This window comes from Protopterus annectens, chromosome 1.part1 (assembly GCF_019279795.1).
Source record: "Protopterus annectens isolate FY-2018-M chromosome 1.part1, PAN1.0, whole genome shotgun sequence".
Lineage (NCBI taxonomy): Eukaryota > Metazoa > Chordata > Ceratodontiformes > Protopteridae > Protopterus > Protopterus annectens.
Genome location: NC_056726.1, coordinates 541,115,109 through 541,137,889, shown reverse-complemented (window position 1 = coordinate 541,137,889; position 22,781 = coordinate 541,115,109). Strand labels below are relative to the sequence as shown.

Genomic DNA, 22,781 nt, shown 5'->3' with positions numbered 1-22,781 from the left:
ACATTCTTAGACTAGATAGAAGATGTAGAAATAATACAGATTGTTGGCTTGAGTTGGTTTATAATTGTCTATAGTAGATGTTTTTATGTTTAGTTTTACATTTTCCTGTACTTGATTAATACGATATCTATTCTTAATGTATAATGTGGAAATTCGAAATGGAACTGAACACTGGAAGCAATTTTGTACATAATGTAAATAGTGTGTGAATCGTATTATGGTTTTGAAAAACAATAAAAATGATTATTGAAAAAAAAAAAATATATATATATATATATATATATATATGCCAACTCCGAGATCACACAGCAGTGGGGTGAGGGCAAATTCCCTGACCCCTTTACACTACAATCTCATACAAAATGCTGACTTAGAAATTCCAGTCAAAAAAAAGGATTCTTTCATATGAATGCGTGTTCGCTGCTTTGACATGCAACCAATATAATATAAATATTTGTTGGCATTTGTTTGCTGGGGAAATTATAACTGGGCTTTTACACATTTTTAGCAGAGGGCCTGGGACCCCCTCCCCCCAAAAAAAAAAACAGTGATAGTAACATTGAAATGAAATATTCATTACATATTGAAAATGTTAACAGCGTAAAATTAAAAAAAAAAAATACAGAAAAAGCCCTGTCACATATATTAGAATATTCTGTACAACAGGCTTGATTTTTAACAAGGTAATGCATATTTTTTCATTCAGATTGCCACAATTAGGTGCAAGCAGAGGTCAGAGAAGGCTCTAAGGTCAACACAGACTAGACTGAAGACCTGGTAGTCATTTGGAGAGAAAGCACAAGAATTCATGTAACTACTCTGGACTCTAGCACCTCAAAAAGAAGAGGACATAGGTGGAGTTGAACAGGAATGGTAGCACCTCAAAACAGCATGTGTGTGGACTGTAAAACAAATATGTGGCTGAACCTAGTATGGAAGCAAGGTATATAATAAAAACTGGTGGTAGAATCCAGAAGTCCAGGAAGTCATCGAAAAAAAGGAGTGCAGAAAAAAAGTGGGAGACAAAAAAAAATGGACCAGATTATGCTAAAAGTTAAAAAAATAGCTGTCAACAAACCAAAAAATCAATTTTACAAGACAAAAAACAATACTACTGTAATTTACAGACAGTAAATCAAAATAACCCTGAGAAGTTTTGGGCAGGTTTAAATAATCTACTACATCCTGGACAAACTTCAACGCCAATCTCTGCTACTACTATTGATAAAACTCCTGAAGATGTTTCTGATGGTTTTAACCAATTCTTTACTGAGACAATTCAAGTCCTAGCTAGCCAACTACCTCCTAGCTCCCCTGGTCCTGAAAGTAGCACCCCTAGAAACCTACTTGCGTTCAGCTTCCAACCAGTCGCCACTTCACTTATACGTACCTTGATCAAAAAATTAAACCCCACTACACTTTCTGCTGATCAACTCCCTGCCGAATACCTACAAAAATCAGCTGATGCTATTGCTTACCCCATCTCAATACTAATCAATCGAACCATAGTAGAAGCTAAAATTCCCACCATCTGGAAAATATCCTATGTAATCCCACTTCACAAAGGAGGCAGCTCTACTGAATTCTCCAATTATAGGCCAATAGCTATACTCTCTCCACTTGCAAAGATTATGGAAAAATGTATTCACAGACAACTCATGCACCACCTAATCCAAAATCGCCTTATGGTAGATACTCAGCATGGCTTCCGTCCTCATCACAGCACTACTTCAGCCCTCCTAGCCTTTACTAACACCATAAACCATAATCGCAACAATAATTATATATCCTCAGCCCTCTTTTTGGATCTTTCCAAGGCATTCAATATATCACCAACTTTTAATCCACACCCTGCAAGCATTCTGTCTAGATACTGGAGCCCTCCAATGGTTTCAATCCTACCTGAATGGTCGACAGCAGGCTGTCCTCTGGCAGAACAAACTCTCTAACCTTCTACCTAACACCCTTGGAGTACCACAAGGCTCTATACTAGGGTCCTTGCTGTTCTCCATCTTCATTAACGACCTTTATACTGTCATCCCAAAAGTCAGCTGTATCCAATATGCTGATGACTCTACTCTGATTTGCTCAGCTACATCTCCAATAGAGTTATGGTCAGCTACCCAGACCACCTTTAATACAATAGAAAACTGGCTTTCTGAACATCGTCTGATCCTAAATCCCAAAAAAAACTAAAATGCTGTTATTTTCACCAACACGTAGATCTACTGCTTTCACCTTTACCATAAAATCAAATGATGGCACAATAATCTCCCCTGACCCATCTACAAAACTATTAGGTGTCATCACAGACAATAATCTAAAATTTGACCTACATGTTAACCAAACTATCAAAACCATCAATAAAAAACTAGGGTCACTTTACAGAATAAAAGCCTTCCTAACTCCTCCAGCTAAAATTGCCATAGCTCGCTCTCAACTTCTTTCAACCCTTCTGTATGCATCCAATCAACTCTCGAATTTAAACAAGACTGTCCTTAAACTCTCAATTTGCTACAACCACATTGCCAGGTTTGCCACTGTGCTGCCTTTTAGGACACATCATTGCATCAATCTAAATCAGCTTGGTTGGCTTGAACTACCCAGCCTAATCCAGTATAACCAACTGATTATGGCCTATAAAATCCTCTATAATCCAGACAATACTCCTGCACTTAAAAATATTATCACCCCTATAACAATCCTAGACCGCTTCAATCCTCTAACAAACTACTAATTCAGACTAGCAAAATTAATAACACAGCCGGTGATTCTCTCTTTGCAAACTCTGTAAGTAGATCCTGGAACTCACTTCCAGCTGATATTACATTACTTTCCACCTTAGGTCAATTTAAAACTAGACTCAAACAACATTTGTCACTTAACTGGCTATGTCAATGTATCAAGCCTGGCTAACTCTCTCTAAAATGTGTAAAAACCTGTTAACCAGTTTACTGTGTAATTTAATTTAATCCTGACTTGTGCTCAGGATTAACTGTAGCCTGTGGAACTTGTTTAACTTGCTTACTTATGTAATCTCTGTAAATAGTCTGTTTGTAATATGTCATGCTGGTATTATGTAATGCTGTATCTGCTTACCCATGGAGCTTTTCTCCCTGGGTCTCCGCTGAAAATGGACATGCATCCAGTCGGACTATCCCGGTCAACAAATGTAAAATAAAATAAATAAATAAACATAATGCACCGAGGTAGCATGGTGAAAAGAGGTTTAAATATATGTATATCAATAAGTCATTCATAAGTATTTTCATTTCTAATCCATAATGTAAAACAGGAGTATTTCCTATACCTACGTTACAAAACAGTAGTGCCATGTGCCATCAATATGTTGTCTAAGAATGCAGTCAGTAGGGAGTTAGCAATAGTTTTAAAATTAAATAAGTATCCACTCATTTCACTAAATACAGTGGTATGTGTCCAAAGCACTTATGGGTTCTTCTCTCCATATTTCTCTTTCTCTCTCTCTCTCTCTTTTTTTCCTCCCTTCTATGTACTTTTACACAGGTCCAGAGATCCTAGGGGCAGTTCAGTCTCATGCCTCTCATGTAAGGGACTGAGCGCAGCCTCCCCATGCCTACCTGGGAATATCTTCACAGGGTTGGGGCAGTGCCTCACAGTGCATGACAGCCTTGTAAACTGCCATCACCATGACTTTCAGAACCTGGTTGAGGCAATGATTGAGTATGAGGTCAGGGGGTACCTGCAACCCATTGAAGGCCTCCTCCAGCACTGCAAGACATGCTGATCAAGTAGGCTTAGACCACTGAGCCACTGGAGGCCTCCATCTCTGCATATAGTGGTCCCCCTCCTATGCTCCATCAGAGAAGGGGGTGGGCAATTGACGTCTTCTAGACTAGGGAGTAACCTCTTGTTTGGAACTCATTCCCTTCCCTTCTGTCTTTTGCATCTGTCTGCCATGTCACTTTGTGAAGAAATTCTGTACCTTCTCCATTTGCATCTGATGGTGTGTGAACAGGTGACATGCATCCATTTGAGGTGACAGAGAGGCAATTGCAGAATTTTAACCATGGGATATGAAGAACCGTTGTTTTTCTGGAGGAGTATCTGAACTCATATGTATTTTAATATAATAAGAAAATCACCAAAATATGTAATAATGACCATTAGCAACTGTTTGTTGATTTTGCAACTGCTATGTAGAATTGCTGTAAATTCTTTACTTGGCAATACCACCATTTTTCATCAGAAAACTGCATCTTTTGCTGTCCATTTGGGAAATCTCACTGTACGATTTTTCTCTCTCTACCTGTCACTCTTGCTGTATCCTAATTTTACTGACACTGCCTGCAACCAACGTAAATATGTGATCTATATAGTACTGTTGTAATTTAATGCAGCTAGTTATCCAGGTAAAATGAGGAAAAAAAACATATTTTCAAAATCTAAGCCATTTAATAGTTACACGAATGAAGAAAATGACAAATGGTTACTTACACACTTCCCTTTCAAGTCTCCTTTGCCCCAAATTTCGCTAGTGACGATATGCTTTTTGAAAGGTATCCCCTGATCTGTAAGAAGCAGATAAGTGCTCTCTATACGACCTATGAAGTTAGGGGAGACAGAGAGAGCGATTAGAAACTTAATTTTGTATTTTGTTTATAGTTTCACTTATTTTCTAATAGAATGTGACTCCTTGCCCTGTTCGTGACTTCCATCTTCAGCTCTGGATTTCTTGAGAACTGGGTTGTGACTCAAGACACTTCCATGAAGCATTTCAAATGTACAAGCATGACTAATGTACAAACAGACAGTTGTAGAAATGACAGAGACAGGGAGAGAAAGTGATGAAGGGGGACAGGCTAGGTGTGTGTGCAAGAGACATAAAGCAATATTTAACAAACCACAGCATCACGATTATTGCCCCATTCAATACCACCTGAGCTGAATAAAGGAGAACAGTAAAATCTCAAGACGTAGACACAATCCCTTTGTTTAGAAGCTGTGTAAGATAGAGGGAAAAAGAGCCTTCTGTTTCCAAACCTTAATCCTTCAGTTCTCCTTCTCTGTCTTGATAGGATGACATACTGATTTATGTATCTTGCCAACGGGGTGGCTAAAACATTGCCTACCATGAAATCAACTTTAATATCATCAGCTACAAAATGTTGGAACCTTAGGAAGACAAAGGCATTCATCCTCATTATACCTTGTCTTAGACTAACTGACTTGGATCACCAGACTCCTTTCATGCAGACTGCATAGTCCTCTTTCGGGAAATGCTGGCTGGTAATATTCAGCTATTAAGAGACTGGAAGTGATAGCCATTCATAAATTACTAAAGCAGATCATCAGAAACACTTTGCATGTCAGATGGACTCCATCAAAGGATTCCCTGATTTTAAACAATTTTAGTATCAGTTGACACACTAGGTGTAAAGGCAAGAGCTGCAAGTCAGTCATCTAATGTAATTTCAGCATAGCACTGTTTCTTTTTCTGTTCATATTTAGTCTTGTTCTGCATAGACTTGGTAATGCTATTCAGTAAATGAGATTTATGGATGGTTACATGATTAAATCACTGAAGTAAGGATATGTGCAAACATTCTTTGTTACTAACTCCATTGGGTCTAATGTTTGTGTAACCATTTCAAGTGAAACAAGGCAATACACTCTTTTTTCCTGTCCTGTAATATATGTTTGAAGGACAGTGTGTCATGACTTTTAATTCTTATAGGAAGGGTGGAATTCGAAGGCTAATTGCTAAACATATTTTATGTCTCTTACTGACTACGTTCATATTGTAACACCAGAGAGGCAAATTTCAGCTCAGTTCGCCCTAGGAACTGTCACCATTACCCCAAAATTCGCTCATGGAACTGCAATAGGTTTGAACCACAGGATTCTAGAATATTTTCTCAGAATAATAATTTATTTTTGCCCTGGCAGTTTGCCACTGGACATCACTCAATAAAATGTTCATAGAAGGACATATACTAAATTATAATGTTAATGAAAACAAAAATGTTGAACTTTTCTACGTATAGATGCAGCAACTATTTTTAAGCACTTGCATTCAATTTAAATATATACTAAAGTATGCCAATTATAACTACTTAAGATTCCTCTAAGCCAAGAATGTGGAAGTCCTCACACATTTATGCAATTTCTGAATTCACTGATTCATACGTTCATAGCTTAAGTACTAGGCTAGCTGCCCTTGTGGGCCATTTTAAGCCTAGACAACTTCCCTTTTGGTGCTTGAATAAATCTATCCTGTTTGGTTTTATATTGGCCTTATCCATCCCATGGTTGATGATTATATATTACCCCTAATGAGAATAACTGGGATCATACCATAGGTAATCTGAGGGGACCCATGCAAGACATAAAGCTTTTACGAGCTGCCTCTGCCCATTAGTAGTGCAGGGGGCAGTCTTGGGGTATATTTTCTGTTTCCCATCCATAGATCCAAGTTGTACTTGATTATAGACACATATGAGCTTTGTTTTATGTGGATGGGGATTATGTTCCAGAGCAGTGATGTCCTCTGCAAGATATACCTGTCCCTCCAAACCATTCTATTGATGTTACAGAAGAGGTTTAGATCCCTAGACCAAGTATTTCTGCTATTATTTGACTTGCTGATGTGCATTAAATCCATCAGTACTGGGTCAGATGTACCATATATGCCAGACACAGGTCACCTCTTAACAGCCTGTAGGATACCAAGGATAGTGACGGGGCTGTGAGTCAGTCCATGCAGAACATGTTGTTTATACCTTGAATCCTTTTAGTAAGGTATCTCTGTGGGTGTTCCAGTTATTGCATGTGTCTGGGCAGATACATAACAAAGGGGGCATTATACTTAATGACTGGCTTAATGAGGGCTGAGTAAAGGGGGACAATGACATCCCTAGATATAGACACAATCCCTTTACTTATTAGCTGTGTAATATAGAAGGACTTCACCATAGTCTAATGAATCTGCAGACTGGTTTGATTTTCTCCACTTGTAAAGTGTTGTAACTGTATTTATTTATTCATTTAATTAGTTAAATAGTTAGTTATTGTTTGTTACATAGGTAGGCAGACTGGTCAATAATCTTTTTCAGCCATGACCTTAGCCACAAGGGAAACATAAGAAAACTTTAGTTACAAAGCACCCACGCACTTCCAATATTTACATTACAGTAATAAAGAAGATCTTTACAGTCACATAACTAACATGAAAGAAAGAGTGAAAGTAGCATGAATGTTATATATACGATGTTACTAAAACAAAGAATAGAACAATAGTATAAAATCAGTTAGACATTCTTGCGGCAAACAATCTTAAGTATTTATTTTCTTCACTCCAGTGGAGTAAAATAATTATACTAACCAGGGTCTTTAAAGTAATTGCATTTGAAATTTTAATTATGTTGTGATTTCATTTTTTTTCTTAAACAAATGCAGGTCATCACTTCCAGTAATTTTGTAAGAAAGATTGTTTCAAGAGGCAGAGGCAAGACTGATGAATGCTTTTTCACAGCTAACTAAAGAAGGCTGGGGTGTACTCCCTAATGCTGTGGTGACTTCTCAAGGAATATCAAAATTCCCACACAAGTTTGTCTGATACTGGACAGCAGTACCCTTCATTAAGCAATTATATGCTAAAATATTTAACAGAAAGGAAGCCATTACTGTGACAGGTAACCATATTGCCTTTTCAGTGATAAAACAATAGGGCTGTGTATTACATGAATGGATAAACCTAATGATTTTATTTTCAGTAGCTTGTAGTAAAACAGTGTTTATACTGACAGTGGTTCAATAATGGGGAATGCATTCTGAAGTCTAAAAGGCATTAATTGATATTGTCTTACAAGCCTCAGTATTCTGACTTGGTCATTAACAGGTCAATATGGTCATGAAAGGATAAAGTTTGATCACATAATAAACTAAAATTCTTTTGCAAGGTTGTATAAGATAGAGTTGCACCAAAAGTAATACAGAAAGGTAGTGTTTTACTGATTCTTTAAGAGATACCAAAAACATAATTTTTGGTTTTAATGAGCTAATGATCATTGTATTAGTGCACCAGTTCCAATTGAAGCAAAGCCATTTGAAAATAAGAGTTTATAACTTAAGCAGAAACATGAAATTTGCTTTAAATATCATCTTGTGGAAGATCCCAGGCAAACTGATTCTGAACAGTGAAAAAAGCACATGGTCAAGTGCTTATCCTTGAGGAACCCCCTTATTAAGTACCTCTTTTTCAGTGATGGAATTGTAACCTAAAACAGTAAATGTTCTGTTAGAAAAATAATTCATTAATTGGTGACATCCTGTCTCACTTCTAAGCTATGAGCCATATGATAAGGGTAATTAATGGGTTTATGGGTCCTTATCCATTTTTACATGTTAAAATATTTGAAGGCACACTGAGTTAGCTATAATACTTAATATGGCCTCTTCCCTGACTTGGGTATGCAAACACTGTAAGTGTGATGCACTGATGTTACTAAATGAAATGACTGGTGGGTACTTTCTCATGTGACATTGTTAGCCTTAAGACATTTGATAAGAGTATTTCACTGCTGGACAGATAGGCTGAAGACCCACAAGTTAGATGAGCTTTCTTTCCAATAGTTCAAAAACAACAATCCGTGGATACGTTAAAAACATTTTGTCAGCTGTATAATCTCTATTATGTGCAAACAGGTGCCCTTTAGGACTTAGTGGTCTAATTATAAATGTCACTATCAATGAACTTTACTGGCATTTTGAGAATAGCAAATAAATCCAAAATGTAGATGAAGCAGTCTTAGTTCATTCTGACCCAAATACAAATATGATTTTGAGTTGAGTATACATTCACTTCCTTGTGCTGGAAGACTAACTTTGCACCACTGAACCATGTAGTAACCCCACCAAAGCATTCCATTTGGCCTCAACCAGCAAGATGCTAACAGAAGCTGCTTCCTGCACATTTGCTGCTGCTAATGTTACAAACAGGTCTATAAAAACCTTTAAATATCCAGGGATCTGGTTAGATTTGAAGCTTGAGCTGTCTGCCTATGCCGACTAGACGTTAGATAGGCTGAACAGCAGACTTAATGAATTGTATATGATTGCCTGACATCATTTCCGTGTCTTTTGATTACAAAGTGCCAGGAGTGTGCTTTCTCAGCATTCACTTACAGCAGAACTACATTGGGATTATTTTCAAAATCCAGTCTTAGAGACTTACATTGCCACAGAACCGCCAGGTTTCTCACATGGGACTTGCAACATCCATCCATCCACAACCCCTTTTTCTCATTTTTGCTCATAGGGTCAGGGTGTCACCTCAACAGTGGCAATCATCAAGAGCCAAGGTTTACACCACCAGGTGGCTAGCCATGCCACGGTTGTTCTTCCACACCACACACTCACACCTATGCCCAATTTAGAGTGTCCAATTTACTACTGCATGTCTTTGGAATGTAGGAGAAAACTGGAGCAGCCAGAGGAAACCCATGTGAACACAGGGAGGATTTGCAGTCTCCACACAGAAGGCACTCCAGCTGAGCATCAAACCAGGGAACCTCCTGCTGTGAGGCATCATTGCTATCCATTGTGCCACTGTGTCACACAATAGGAAGATTCTTCTTCTTATTACGATTATTCATATTATGAGGGGACATGCAAGATGGGTTCTCTTAACTGTGCCTTTGTAGCAGTCTGATGGCTTATCTTGAGGCATAAGATTCATATTAGCGCACTCAAAAACTCACTGGTGCAGCCATCTTCTTTTCATTAAGCTGCTTACTGTCTCATAATCTTCTTAAGGTCCATAAGAGAAGCTATACCTGCCATGGACTTGCACATTTTCTTCCTCTTTTTTGGAAACCATGAACAGCATTTTGCAGGATGCACAAGATTTTATCTTTCTTTCTGTCTGTCTGTCTATCCTATATTGATGCCATATATACTCTGAGTTTTAAAATATTGCTCAGAACGCATTAGCAAGAAGAAAGTTGCTACTATTACTTCAATCTGAAAAATGGCCAATTCTGCAGTAACCCCTTAATTAACTATTATGGTAAACTAGTCAGTACAAATTGGAAAGATAAACATTCTGCTGTAAAGTACATTTAGTTCTTGGAACCCTTCCTAATCTCATTTTAGCTCAACTTTCTGCAAGACTGCATCTAAAATGATTTTCTCAGCCTCTGAGCCATGAATACTGCTTTTATAACTATTTTGATTTATACTAGCATTTAGATTTCTTAATACAAATCTTAAATGACTTTAACGTGTTTGGACTTTATGTCAATAAACACTTTCAGTTTTATTGGCAGGGAGGTGTAAAGAATTTAACACTTGCATTTAACATGAGGAGGAGAAATTAGAAGAAGAAAAAGCAACTGTGGGTACTTGACAATATATGATGTGAAAACCTAGTCCTGGGAAGATTACCCTGAATGGATAGAGCAGATATTGTATAGTATAGCCAATGATATTACAAATGAAGACAGGAAAAATCTAGGCTCTTTTACAGATATGGACTGAAGCTTATAGTTTAACAAACAACTTCTTAATGCCCACTAAACCATGGAAAAGACATGCATGCATGCAACTGGTAACATATTTAGACGCATTTTAATCGTAAACATAGGAAGATAGTACACAATAGAAACATTAATGCTGTGCTACAATGCTTATTGCATCTCTGTCAGATTCTGTAAAGGAATTATGAAACTTGACCTAAAACTGTAATTACTTAAAGGCATTAGACAATGAGTGGACGAATTGTAGCATATCATCAGAGACAGAACTATATGTGCAGTAAATAATGGAGGCATTCAAAGAAGGATAGTATCAGAAAGCAACCTGAAATTTAAAAAAGCCTTAGATATCGCTTTAATAAATGAGGCTGCAAATAAGTTATTATTTGTCCTTTCCCGGTTAGGGGTCGCCACAGAGGAACTCCAGTCCGTTAATGATTGGCAGTCGATTTTTATGGTGCCGAGTTGCCAGCCCGACGGCCAACCTTCAACGAAGGTACGCCCATTCACGCATGTCTTTCAGAGGCCACTCGACCGCAGGGAGCACGTGCAGACTCCATACAGAAGGCACTCCTGCCGAAAATTGAACAGGATAACTGCTTGCTGTGAGGCAACAACGCTACCGCTGTACCATGTTGAAAATGTGCAAGTAGAATAGTATGCCGGCTTTGTAGGATAGATGGATAAAGCTCTGAGAATAAAGTAAATGGTCAACAATTTACTACCGACATACAAATTAGAAGACCCAACTAGAAGAGGTGTGAGTCAGTTTTTATGTATGTTACAGTGATGAAGAAGAAATGGTTTTAAATATGTTCATGGTGTGGTGTGTTTTGAGTTTCTGTCCTTTTAAATATGATCATGTGACTTCACATTAAGTTGTTTAAACACATGACTCTTAGAGTAATGCAGTTCTGTTGGAGTCCTGTTGTTTTGTTAGGGCAAAACAGCTTAACTCACAGATGTTTGGTAATCGAGATGTTTAAAAGAGTTATGCATGGTTCCTTTTGGTAGTAAACTACTCTGTGCACCGTGCTGTTTTTGGTTAGATGTGGCATTGAGCAACTGAGCTTTCCCATTCATGCAGATGGAAGGCTTGGTCTACTGCAGTACTAATATTGATATCTGGTAGAGACCAGACACAAAGCACATAGATTAAGGACCAGGATGTGTGTGTTGTGGTTTGCCTAGCAACATACAGCACTGTAACTGGAATCAGGATACACTAGGGTAACAATGCAGACCCATTCAAAATGGATATCAGGATTCCAGAGGTGGTGGTTATGAACCTGCCTGTGCATTTTTCCTTACTAATGTCCAGGTCATACCAAACCATTGAAAAAACAGCCAAATCATGAGGAGTGAAAAGGATTATCAAATAATGGACGTGGTTGATGGTTGGCAGGAATAAGCAGAAGAAGAAATGTCAAAACATATTTGCAAACAATAATATGTAATCAAGTAAGAGAACAACAGAGTAGAGGCATGGTTCCAACAGCATGCATTCCAGCAAAACTACAACATGTTACGTGTGTGTGGGTAAACAGCAAACATCTTCTTATCGTAAACTTGGGATAAAAAATCTTATACTTGTGGTAGAAGTGGTCACACAGCAAAAGCCTGATGATTATACATAGAGAAGCATTTGAAAAAATAGTGTTAAAGGAGCAGAAATGAAACATTGCAGTGGCTTTTCTATCTTTTTCTGAAAATGAAAGAGTGGAATGATCTGATACGTTTAGAACAGGATGGTCAAATGAAATATTTTCTGGTAGAACTCCAGAGAGAGAACAAGCATGTACATTTTAAATAATGGCAATAATATAATCCTTATAACTAAACAAAAACTTTAGAGACATTTTTAAGAGTTTTTCAGCCAGCTGATTTTGTAGTGAAAACTTACACAGAAGCACATAGTAAATAGTAAGAATTATTGATATGAAAATTACTCATAAGGTAATAAAAGAAAATTACCTTTTATATTAGTCCAAGGTACTGGGCCTGGTTTACTTGTAAGGAAATAGATAAATAAAATTCATTTACACTGTGGAGAATTTAAGTACGTGCATTCTGAAAGTGAAGCTTTAGAGAATATGCTTATGAGACATGAAACAATTCAAAAAATGGAAATGAGTATATCAAAAGGAATTACAGCTACTATTTGTGTTGTAGTAAATGCCAAATTAAGATACAACAGACCACCAATGTGCCATGCTAATGATAGCACACTAAGTAGGCCATCTGTTTTTGGAAAGTTTACAGATTTAGACATAGTCATAATCCTTCACCAATGTAATTTTTAATACTAAAACATGATGTACCAATTTCATCCTAGAATGCTAGGATGGTGCCTGGCTTAAATGTGGATGTGAAAAATGTTAAGTTATGTGTGGAATTTCAGGCAAACAATAAGTTGCTAAGAAATTCAACTATGTACCACTGGAACTTCTGTGCTCATAGCATACAGAGTTAAAGCCCTGACTACAGCCCAGCTGCCCTGGATTCCATTAGTATCTTGGACAATTGATGGAGCAGCAGGGAAGGATGGGCATGCCCACTGGGGGGGGGGGGGTTGGCCGCATGCTCATTTCTGTCAGGGAAAACTGGCATAGGATGGAGATGTTGATGTAAGGGGACATAGTCCAAACAGGGGAAAAGGCTGTGGTCCAGCTTGTGGATTAAAAGGGTCTAGCTTGTTCCATAATTACCCAACAAACAAGTGGTATACAAGTACTGTTTTAAATGCAAAAGTCAAGTTTTCAATATTGGAGAGTCTTAATTTGTTAAACAGATAATGTTTGACAGTAGTTCTGGGTATTGCAATAAGATGTGAGGGAAATGCCTGAAACATAAGTCAGCTTGATCAAGGTTGTGTACTTGTATGCATAAGCATTAGCCCACTTGATGCTGTCTGGAGACAATGTATTATTGAAAGGGACACTGTTTTACAAAGCTGGAGTAAACTGTCTTTAAATTAACATTAAAATAGTGGGTTCATCACCCTGATTATTTGTTTATAAATGGTCTATATCATTTCGATGAAACGGCAGAAGTTCCAACACCATATGTTCGAACTTCTAACCTCGAAGCGCAAAACCATCCAAGGCTTTGAACAGCAATTTTTTTTCCCAGGGAAAAAAATCGCTGTTCCAAGAAACACACACACAACACAAGCACACCAAAAAAAAAACAGCAATCCACACATATACACTTAAAATCCTACATCTAACCCTACACTAAACTGTACATACACTACTATCTATCCACTTACCTTAACCCCAACCCTAACCCTAAGGTCTGTTACTATCACACACCCACCTCACCCGCACCCTAACCCTAACCCTAACTAACCTAACCTGTGCCCTAACCCTAACTCACCTAATCCGCCCTAATGTCTGTCACTATTGCACACCCACCTCACACGTGCCCTAACCCTAACTCACCTAACCCGCACCCTAACGTCTGCACAATCGTGCACTTACCTGAACCCGACCCGTAACTTTCTACCACAGTGCTGAAAATAGCGAAGCCATAGAAATGGCCCACCTAATTCTTTCGTCTTCGCGATAATCAGTTTTCAAACTGCTGAAGTTTTGATTAACTGATAGGAACCCATTTATAAAGTATTAGTGCATTAGTCAACCATGTATTCTTGGGGAGACTGTGCTTTAAAGAGGCAAATATTCTGCAGTGACTTGGGAAATACAGTGAGTGGAGGATGAAAAAATATGACCTGCTTTTTGGCAAAGTAAATACAAATATATATGAAAAACTTAATGACTACAAATTATGTCCTCTTAAAATGATACAATGATAAAAAAAAATGCCTGAATGTTTTAACTGAAATAGATGTACTGTTGTTTAATGATGAGAACTGTGAAGATTTGAGAATTGTGTCTTTCGACTTTTCCCAGTTAGGGGTCGCAACAGCAGAATTCCAGTCTGTTAATGATTGGCAGTTGATTTTTACGTACCGGCTTGCCAGGCCTGACGCACAACCTTCAACGAAGGTATGCCCATTTACGCAGGTCTCCACGCAGAAGACTTTCTAGCTGAGAATCGAACCGGACAGCGTCTTACTGTGAGGCGACAACACTACCATGTGAAGATTTGAGAATGTGGGAACCAAATCAGACACTGCTGGTAAAATAAGGCCGGATGTGGTTTGTAAGTGTAGTTAACCAATTCCAACTTTTACTATGTGCTCTTTGCATTTTGTCTGTAAGTAGCCAGTGTAATACAAATGGAGTCACCCAGATACAAATACTGTATCAGTGTCTGAGGCCTGTTCTGTTACCATTGAGTTGTCTGCCTTCGTTCCTGCCTATTGCACAACCTACTGGTCATAGCGAATAAATTGTCAGCTTTCCTGTATCCCACACTAGAAATGCCTTTTGTCTCTGTAATAGTTTCTTAAGTTCTGCCATGTTTTTATAACAACTGCATCTCTTTATGTTTCTCAGTGCATTTCTTATATTTTTACAAATAAATACTTTCTCATGTTTCTATTGATGTTTCTTACCACTAGATTTTCAGACTATGGCTTCTTGTTCTTGAACCCCCCCCCTCTCTTTTTTAATGCAATTTCAGGCATTGCAGATTCCATTTGATGGCATGAATAATTCTCTCTTTCTTCTGTTAAAAAGATCCAGTTAAAAAGAACACAGTTCAAAAAACAGTGTTTTAGTACTTTGACATCCTGATTGCTGCTGAAATTGGTTTTCACCAAAAATAGAATCTGGGGAACAAGGCTACCACTTGCAATTTTTTTCTTCAAACATTTTATGATACTGTTTTGTTATTACAGCTGATTGTGGTAAAGGACACAACTTTAATAAAAAAGTTACACTTGATTCTCTGTGAATTGAATCACTTGAGGAAACATTATCAAATTAGTATGGACAGAAAATGGTTTGTAAATTGTGTTTCGTTCAACTATTATAAATCCCTTTTCTTTCATAGAGATGTATAACATTTATAGAATAACCACCTGGAATATCTTTTCAGTTTCCTGTATTTTTATAACCTGTGGCCTGTGATTTAACCTAGTCCATTATATGTATAGCAAGTTGGAAAAACTACCTCACTCATTGTAGTCAACCAATATGTGCAGTACATTTTATAATGTTTGCAGTGGCCTCTCTGAAAAGTGTTCCACTTTCTACCATGAATGCACAAAACTGTAATGAGAAAATTGCAAATTGATATTTGTCTAAAAAAATAGTGTTTTATTCCATGGAAATGCCCACTGTATCCTTGAAGTGGTGGGTGGTGGAATCCACACTCTTCATATTGACACCTTCAATGTCACCGTACCCAAATAAAAGACAAATACCCTGCTTTTTGCACAAAGTTGGGATAATTAGTCTTTAGCCCTTCATCTACAAATTTGGAGAAAGCAACATTTTTTTAAATACAGTGCCTGAATTAACATGATTTGAGAATTTGTGTTTTGGAAGGTGAAACAAAACTTATATAGCTTCAATACCAATAAAGTGAAGTTCTGTAAATATTTAATCTACATCAAAAATCATGACTTACCTTGTACTGGGAAATAATAGATCTCGTAGTTTGTCACTAGACAAAACACAAAAAGAGGGAAAGAGAAAGCTTGTTATTTATTTACTTATGTTTATATGAAAATTGACCAAAAACTAAAACATACAAAGAAGCATATGATTTTGAACACACCATGTTGTAACTTGACTGTATGATTTAAAAAGAAGATGCTCACACTTGTAGCAGTAACAGTGAAAGAATGTTATAAATGTTACTACCATTGTAATCATCTACCCCTGAAATGCTGAGAGGAATTAATAAGCAGAAACAATACCATGCTTAAAACATGTTAATTTTAGGATTGTATTGTGTGACTGCCATTATCAAAGTAAGTTTTACAGCATCATTCTATTATGGTGTGACATCACCTGTTCTGGACTTAACACAATTTGGGTACAACAGCTACGTCCACCGTGCACGTGTTGCACATATGGTATGTCACAATGTGAACACAGAGTTGAGGAAGTGAGTACCAGAAAATGCAAGTTGAAGTGACATGTATTTGTACGGAAGCTTCACTTATCCACAAACCAGAATGCTTAACTGTTCATTATATATTTGACAGGACTGTGCATGTGCTACAAAGCATGGATGAGACAGTTGCTTGACCTTGTAGTTTGTCTAACAGTAGGCTTATCTAGAGCTAAAGGTTCTGTGGTATTACAAAACCCATTGAGTCAACCTTATTTTGTATATTTGTTAATGTATAAATACAGAGAACTGTACTTTTCTTTTCAGTCATGAAATTCAGAAACACAGAATTCAAACAGAATTTGATAAATCACTGGACAGTTATTATTAACCCCAAGGTGGTGCATACTTGGGTGCAGGGCAAAGCCTCCTCCAGTGGAGGAGTTTAACTTGGAGTTTCAGTCTTGGTACTTTGTTTCAGAAATCAAGAATTCAGAACTGCATGCTATATCCTCCCTTACGAATCTGGCTACAGCTGTCTGCAATGAGCTTTAAGTAATAGATCCCCTGAAGTGTTGTTGTTGTTGTGTCTTTCAGCTTTTCCCGGTTAGGGGTCACCACAGCGGAACTCCAGTCTGCTAATTATTGGAAGTTGATTTTTACGTGCAGAGTTATCAGCCCTAGTTCCTCTGAAGTGTAATGTTTCAAATGAACATCACCTTAAAGGTGGACCCTGTATAAATCACACATGGCTGCTTTGGTGAAAAACACATTTTGTTTGATTAATATGGCATTAATTACTTTTTTTTTGAGACATTACAGGATCCAAGGTTACCTAACCCTGTGCAGTTATGGATTAGATGTGAGGACAATACTAGCACAGTGTCAGAAGTGATTCATCTGCATAGGATCAGTTGATCACTAAATAGCAAAAGTGCTGTGCTACTTAAACAAGTCAAATACAGTAATGGTGCTTTGAACAAATGTTTGTTACACACGATTATTATGTAAAAACAGGTTTTTGGAGGGGAAATAATGAGAAAACTTGTGAAGAAAGAGTAGCGCCGTTGTTACGTGTGGGTGTGCATGTGAATTAGTGTGCTGGTGACTTGTTTGCTTACTCAAGTCTGTTGCTATACAATTATGCCTTGTTCCCTTTTGATAAACTGGACCTGGTGCTGATCATGTTTAGTAAGGGAGGAGCCATCTTGTTGTTTCTGAGTGAGTCAATGGCTAATTTTAATATCATATATACCATGATATAATATCCCTAACTATTGGTTATGCTAGGATTTAATCAGGTTTATTCATTTTACCAGCAAATTATCCTTCAGTAAATCATAGCATAACTTACATTATAAAATGTGAGATATTATTATTATACAATACCTTTTAGGATATTACATTTTCTTTTCTTTTTTTTATGTGTTTTGAAGTATTTACTGATCTAGACTTTTTGCATGCCTGTGACGGAATGAATTTTGATGTTTTGTAAAGCTGACGTGTTTGGAAGTCTCGCTACATACTATGCGGTGACAGTGACACTATATGCCATACTGTATTTTTTATAGTTTAATCTACATTAGATACACTTTTAAGTGTAGTTTCTTATGTCTATAATTCTCAAGATAGCTGTTATTGCCATTTAATTAAGCTACATCTGCACGATATATCACAAAAATCAAGATAAATGTTAAAACTTTTCTTTTTTATTATTAATGGTTGGTGGTTAAATTTTTAAATGATGCTGCCACTTACTAATGAAAAGAGAATGGGCACATTTTGGTTATTTTTTTTTCTTGCTAACACCACTGATACTTGTTTAAAGGGGTCTATATCACGTTACCGAAATTCCACAATGTTGAACACCATAAGCTCGACCTTGAAATCTTGAAATGTGATATACTCGAACGCTCAGAACAGCAAATTTTTTCCAAGGGAAAAAATTTGCTGTTCCGCGAAAAAACACACACAACACAAGCACACCAAAATACATAATCCACACATACACACTTCACAAAACCCTACACTAAACCATACATATACTACTACCTATTGACTTACCTTAACCCAACCCTAACCCTAAGGTCCCTAACTAACACACACTCACCTTACCCGCTCCCTAACCCTAAGGTCCCTAACGCACACTCACCTTACCCGCTCCCTATCCCCAAGGTCCCTAACTATCACACACTCACCTTAACCCAGTCCATTCGCACACTTACCTTAACCCAGTCCATCACCTTCGCATCACAGTCGAGGAAATAGCGACGCCGCAGAAATGGCCCACCGAATACTTTCCCTAGGAAAATATTCGTTGTTCTGCGGCTTCGCTACTGTAAGCGTTCGCTGAATAGGGGTCGATATTAGAACATTCGACGTTGTAAAACTTCGATGTTCTAATATAGACCCATTTAAAGTTGTTACCAATTATTTTCTGCAAAAGGATAAATAATTAACTGAGAAAGAAAAGCTGATTTGTTCAATGTTACAGTGTGTTCTGTCCTACTGAGATGTCTTTCTTAGCTCACAAAGAAAAGCTGATGTGTTTAGTGTTACAGTGTGTTCTGTTCTAGTGAGTTGTCTTTCAGGATCCTAGAACTTTGAAGTTACAAGGGACATAAAGACCTTAAATTTAGACAACTATGGCTATGACACGGCAATATGACTTGAGATGCAAAACCCCAGGAATATGCAGATACAACTTCCTATACATGTTACAAATGCAGGTAAGACACTAGTCCTGAATGGAATCCTTCCTTCACCTCACAAGATACCTAAAAAATAATAATAATAAGAAGAAGATAATTGGCTTAATAATTGTTTAAATAGCTGTTGTCAGGGGGAGAGATGCTCAGCAGTCTAGCTTGCTTTGCTAAGGATGGCCTGCATCTCTTGTTTCAAGGCTTATACATAAAGGCACCCAGTGCCTTTTTAAGGCAGAGTCCATTTAATGGACATTCCATTGTTACTAATATATCAGTCCCAAAATCAAAACACGTTGGGATGGCTCTCCTCAATGCAAGTGTATCTCACTAAATATATCAAACAGAAAGATTCCAAAGGTTCCTAACTAAAAAGATCACAGGACTAATGTCCCTGATCTACTAAGAGAAGCTGGAAGTGCTATCCTCTTATTCAGTGTCTTACATATATTTGAAGGGAGCTCTGTGCATCACTTACTGCGCCATTAGAAACCTGATTGTCCTGGACCTCAAGTCCAGCATCTCTACTGGTATTACAACCACAAACATAAATTCACCAACAGATAAACAAAACAAAGTGAAGTAACAGCTTTATAGCCCAGCACCTACCAAACCTCTGGAATAAACTTCCCTTGCATGCTGACCAAACCTCTGGAATAAACTTCGCTTGCATGCTGAGCAGTGTGACTTACTATCTTCCTTTAAACATAACATTGATAACTGGATAATGATCCACAAATGTACTCTAGGATTGACTGGTGTGGCCTGGAGAAAGGAGGTTTAGGTTTGGCCTGAGGGAGGGTACTAGTAAGATGATAATGCTTGTAAGGCCCAGTGGCCTTGGCATATGCATGCATTTATGAATTGCTAGGATTTTTGAACATTTACATTGCTGTTGCATAATACTAAATAATAATTTCTAATCATATTCAATGATGTGTTTAGAAATGAGACCTAAGGCTGTGTGTCATTGCAGAATTATTCACATTTAGCTACATATTGTTTGCACACACATATATATTAGCTAACATGGACTCATTTTTTAATATATTTTCTTAATCGGAACAACCCACAAATGCACTGATATCTCGTTTCAGGGATTATCAGTGAGCATTTTGCAGTAAATGATTTGTTCAGGAGCACACAGTCTGTGAGCAGAGATTAAATGAATTAATATCTGGACTGTGCTGAAATGTTAGATTAGCTTCGCACTTGTAATGAGTAGTTTAAGTAAAAGAATCCACGTCTTGCTTCTTCATCCCTTCATTTCATAGAGCATAACCTGTATTCCCCTCCTTCTGATAGTCACAATGTTGTTTCCTTGAAGTCTGCCCCTCCAGAGAATACTTGGACACGAGATTGCCCTTCATCCCCCAAAAAACTGCTGCACCCCTGTTGCTCATATAGATTGATTTAACCTCTTCAGAGGTTTGAGGCCATAGTAATGGTAAATATTTTGCATAATTTAAGTGAATGTTTTCTCAGTGGTAACGTTTGTCACTCATGTCCTCTTTGTCTAGATACAAGGCATATGATAACATTTAGTTTATATTGTAATACAAGTAGCACAGAAGATACTAAGTGGCAGATGACAAGAAATTCTGAGAGCGAAGCTTCAGTGATCCCTTGTCATCAAAACCTTAAAGTACTGCAATCAGGGCACTTGGGGGATGCCATTGTTTATGCAGTGTTATTATAGTCTCCAGCACAATACCATAAAATAAAATGATATACACCTTTTGTGAATTACCAGGTTTCCCAAAGCTTTACTGCTAGTGCTCCAAAAAAAAAGCACAGCATACAGAACCATTATTAAACCAAAGTGGACTTTATGCTGGCATATTTCACAGACTGGTCAAAGTATCAAAATTAAAAAAAAAAAATAGACCCCTTTCTTCTAAAGCAATATAACAGATTACAATGTTTGGATTAATAGAAATATACGGGCTATGGTAAAGAATAGTCCCGTAGATGTGTGATGCTCTCTAGTGACAGTAAAACATACTAAGCAGCTGCCGCTTACTCAAAGGAACTTCAGTCTTCCCTTGGCCCAATCCATGTTTGATTGCTATCCATTTCCAAGAAGCTCAGAACTACCTCTATTTCCTTGGTTACTAAAATTCAAGACAAAAGTAAACGACACAAAGAAACTGGCAAATTCTTCCTTCCCCTATCAACTCAGTAAAAGAGCCTTCTCCAAACTCAAGCCCAAGTTCTACAACAGGCATCCTCTGTTCCTTAGGAATAATAAGATAATGCAATGTCTGAGGTGATTTTTCCCGAAATTTTGACTCTACGTAGTGAATGTACGTGCTCTTCAGATACTTGTTAGATATATGTAAAAATTCATGAAATCTGTAACTTATTCTGTGTATATTAATTATCATAGGACATGCTGATGTTTTCTTCTTCTCTTGCAAATATTATAAAATTTTGCATATACTTTACTAAACCAGTGGCACATTTTGGCTATACTACTAGCTATGAACTTGCCAGTGTTCAGGTCATGACTGAAGTGGGTATTCTTTAAACCCTATAGTTAAACTGTATTTAACTTACTTATGTGACTGTTAGGCACCTCTGCCTATTGTCAGTGCAAATGTGTGAATGAACTGATAGAATCAACATTTTTTTGTGGTAACACAGGTTCAAGACTTTGTCGAATGCACCATGTGGCATAACTGCGTTCTATAACATTTACATTGTGCTACAGTAACACTTGGAAAGCCTTCCTTCTTCATACATAAAAAACAAATATGAGAAAAGGCTGAAGTTAATGCAGTTAGGCGTGTCAGTTAATTTCACTTAACCAGCACTAAATGCCATGCTTTCTAGAATGCCCTTCCCTGTTGTGAGTTTGAGCATTTGCAAATTGTGCTTGGGGAAAAAAAGTTTGCAGTTCACAGTCTAGCAGTGGTAATATCTATACAACAAAAATGTTTTGTATTGCAAGGTGAAATTGCAGTTATGCTATCCTTGTCTATTATATGCATAAATCTGTATTCCTAAGTATCAGTAGTACCCGCAGTCATATCACTAGATAATAACACAAAATAAAATGACTATTAAAAATAATAGTAGGATTAGTTCTGTATTATGCTATTAAAATGAGTTATATGTCGTTCAATATCATCACTTTAACTGTCTGTATAATAAGTAGGCACTTACTGTTCGCTTCTTTTTCTAGAAGATCTCGTAACCCCTTGTCTGTGTATGGACCGACGAGGCTGAACGTTTTCAAAGTGAGGGAATAGGAATCAGCCTGCAAACTTGGCAGCTCTTCTGTGTTAGTTATATATCAACATTTTTGCAGAGTCATTCTGAGATCACAGTTGCTAAGCTTTGCTATTTTAGGCCTGCAGGTATTTGTGTTATAGGTAGAGCTGGTGTTTTGCCAAAAAAGTCTTTTGACATGGTTCATACTACTGCTTAACAGTAAAACGTTTTTGCCTTCAAGCACATTTCCTTTTTAAAATGAAATGGTGAGATAGCATTGTTTAGGGGCCTGAGCAATAAGCATATGAAACTTATCTGTGTGGCTAATTTGGTAGTACTTACTCTTTTTTTGCTATGGGGGTAGACAGGGACAGGC

General features: G+C 37.4%; 1 protein-coding gene across 1 annotated transcript in view; it reads right to left on the bottom strand.

The window, feature by feature from the left end:
* The window catches only part of LOC122806302 (glutathione S-transferase P-like), a 116,108-nt gene extending 93,622 nt beyond the window's left edge, over window positions 1–22,486 (bottom strand). Inside the window, exons 1-3 of the mRNA XM_044076613.1 lie at window positions 22,358–22,486; window positions 16,056–16,091; window positions 4,477–4,583 (exon numbers count right to left, since the gene is read on the bottom strand). Coding sequence (XP_043932548.1) covers window positions 4,477–4,583; window positions 16,056–16,091; window position 22,358 — 144 coding nt within the window. The 5' untranslated portion in view covers window positions 22,359–22,486. The remainder of the gene's footprint in view (window positions 1–4,476; window positions 4,584–16,055; window positions 16,092–22,357) is intronic.
* Between the last annotated feature and the right edge of the window lie 295 nt (window positions 22,487–22,781).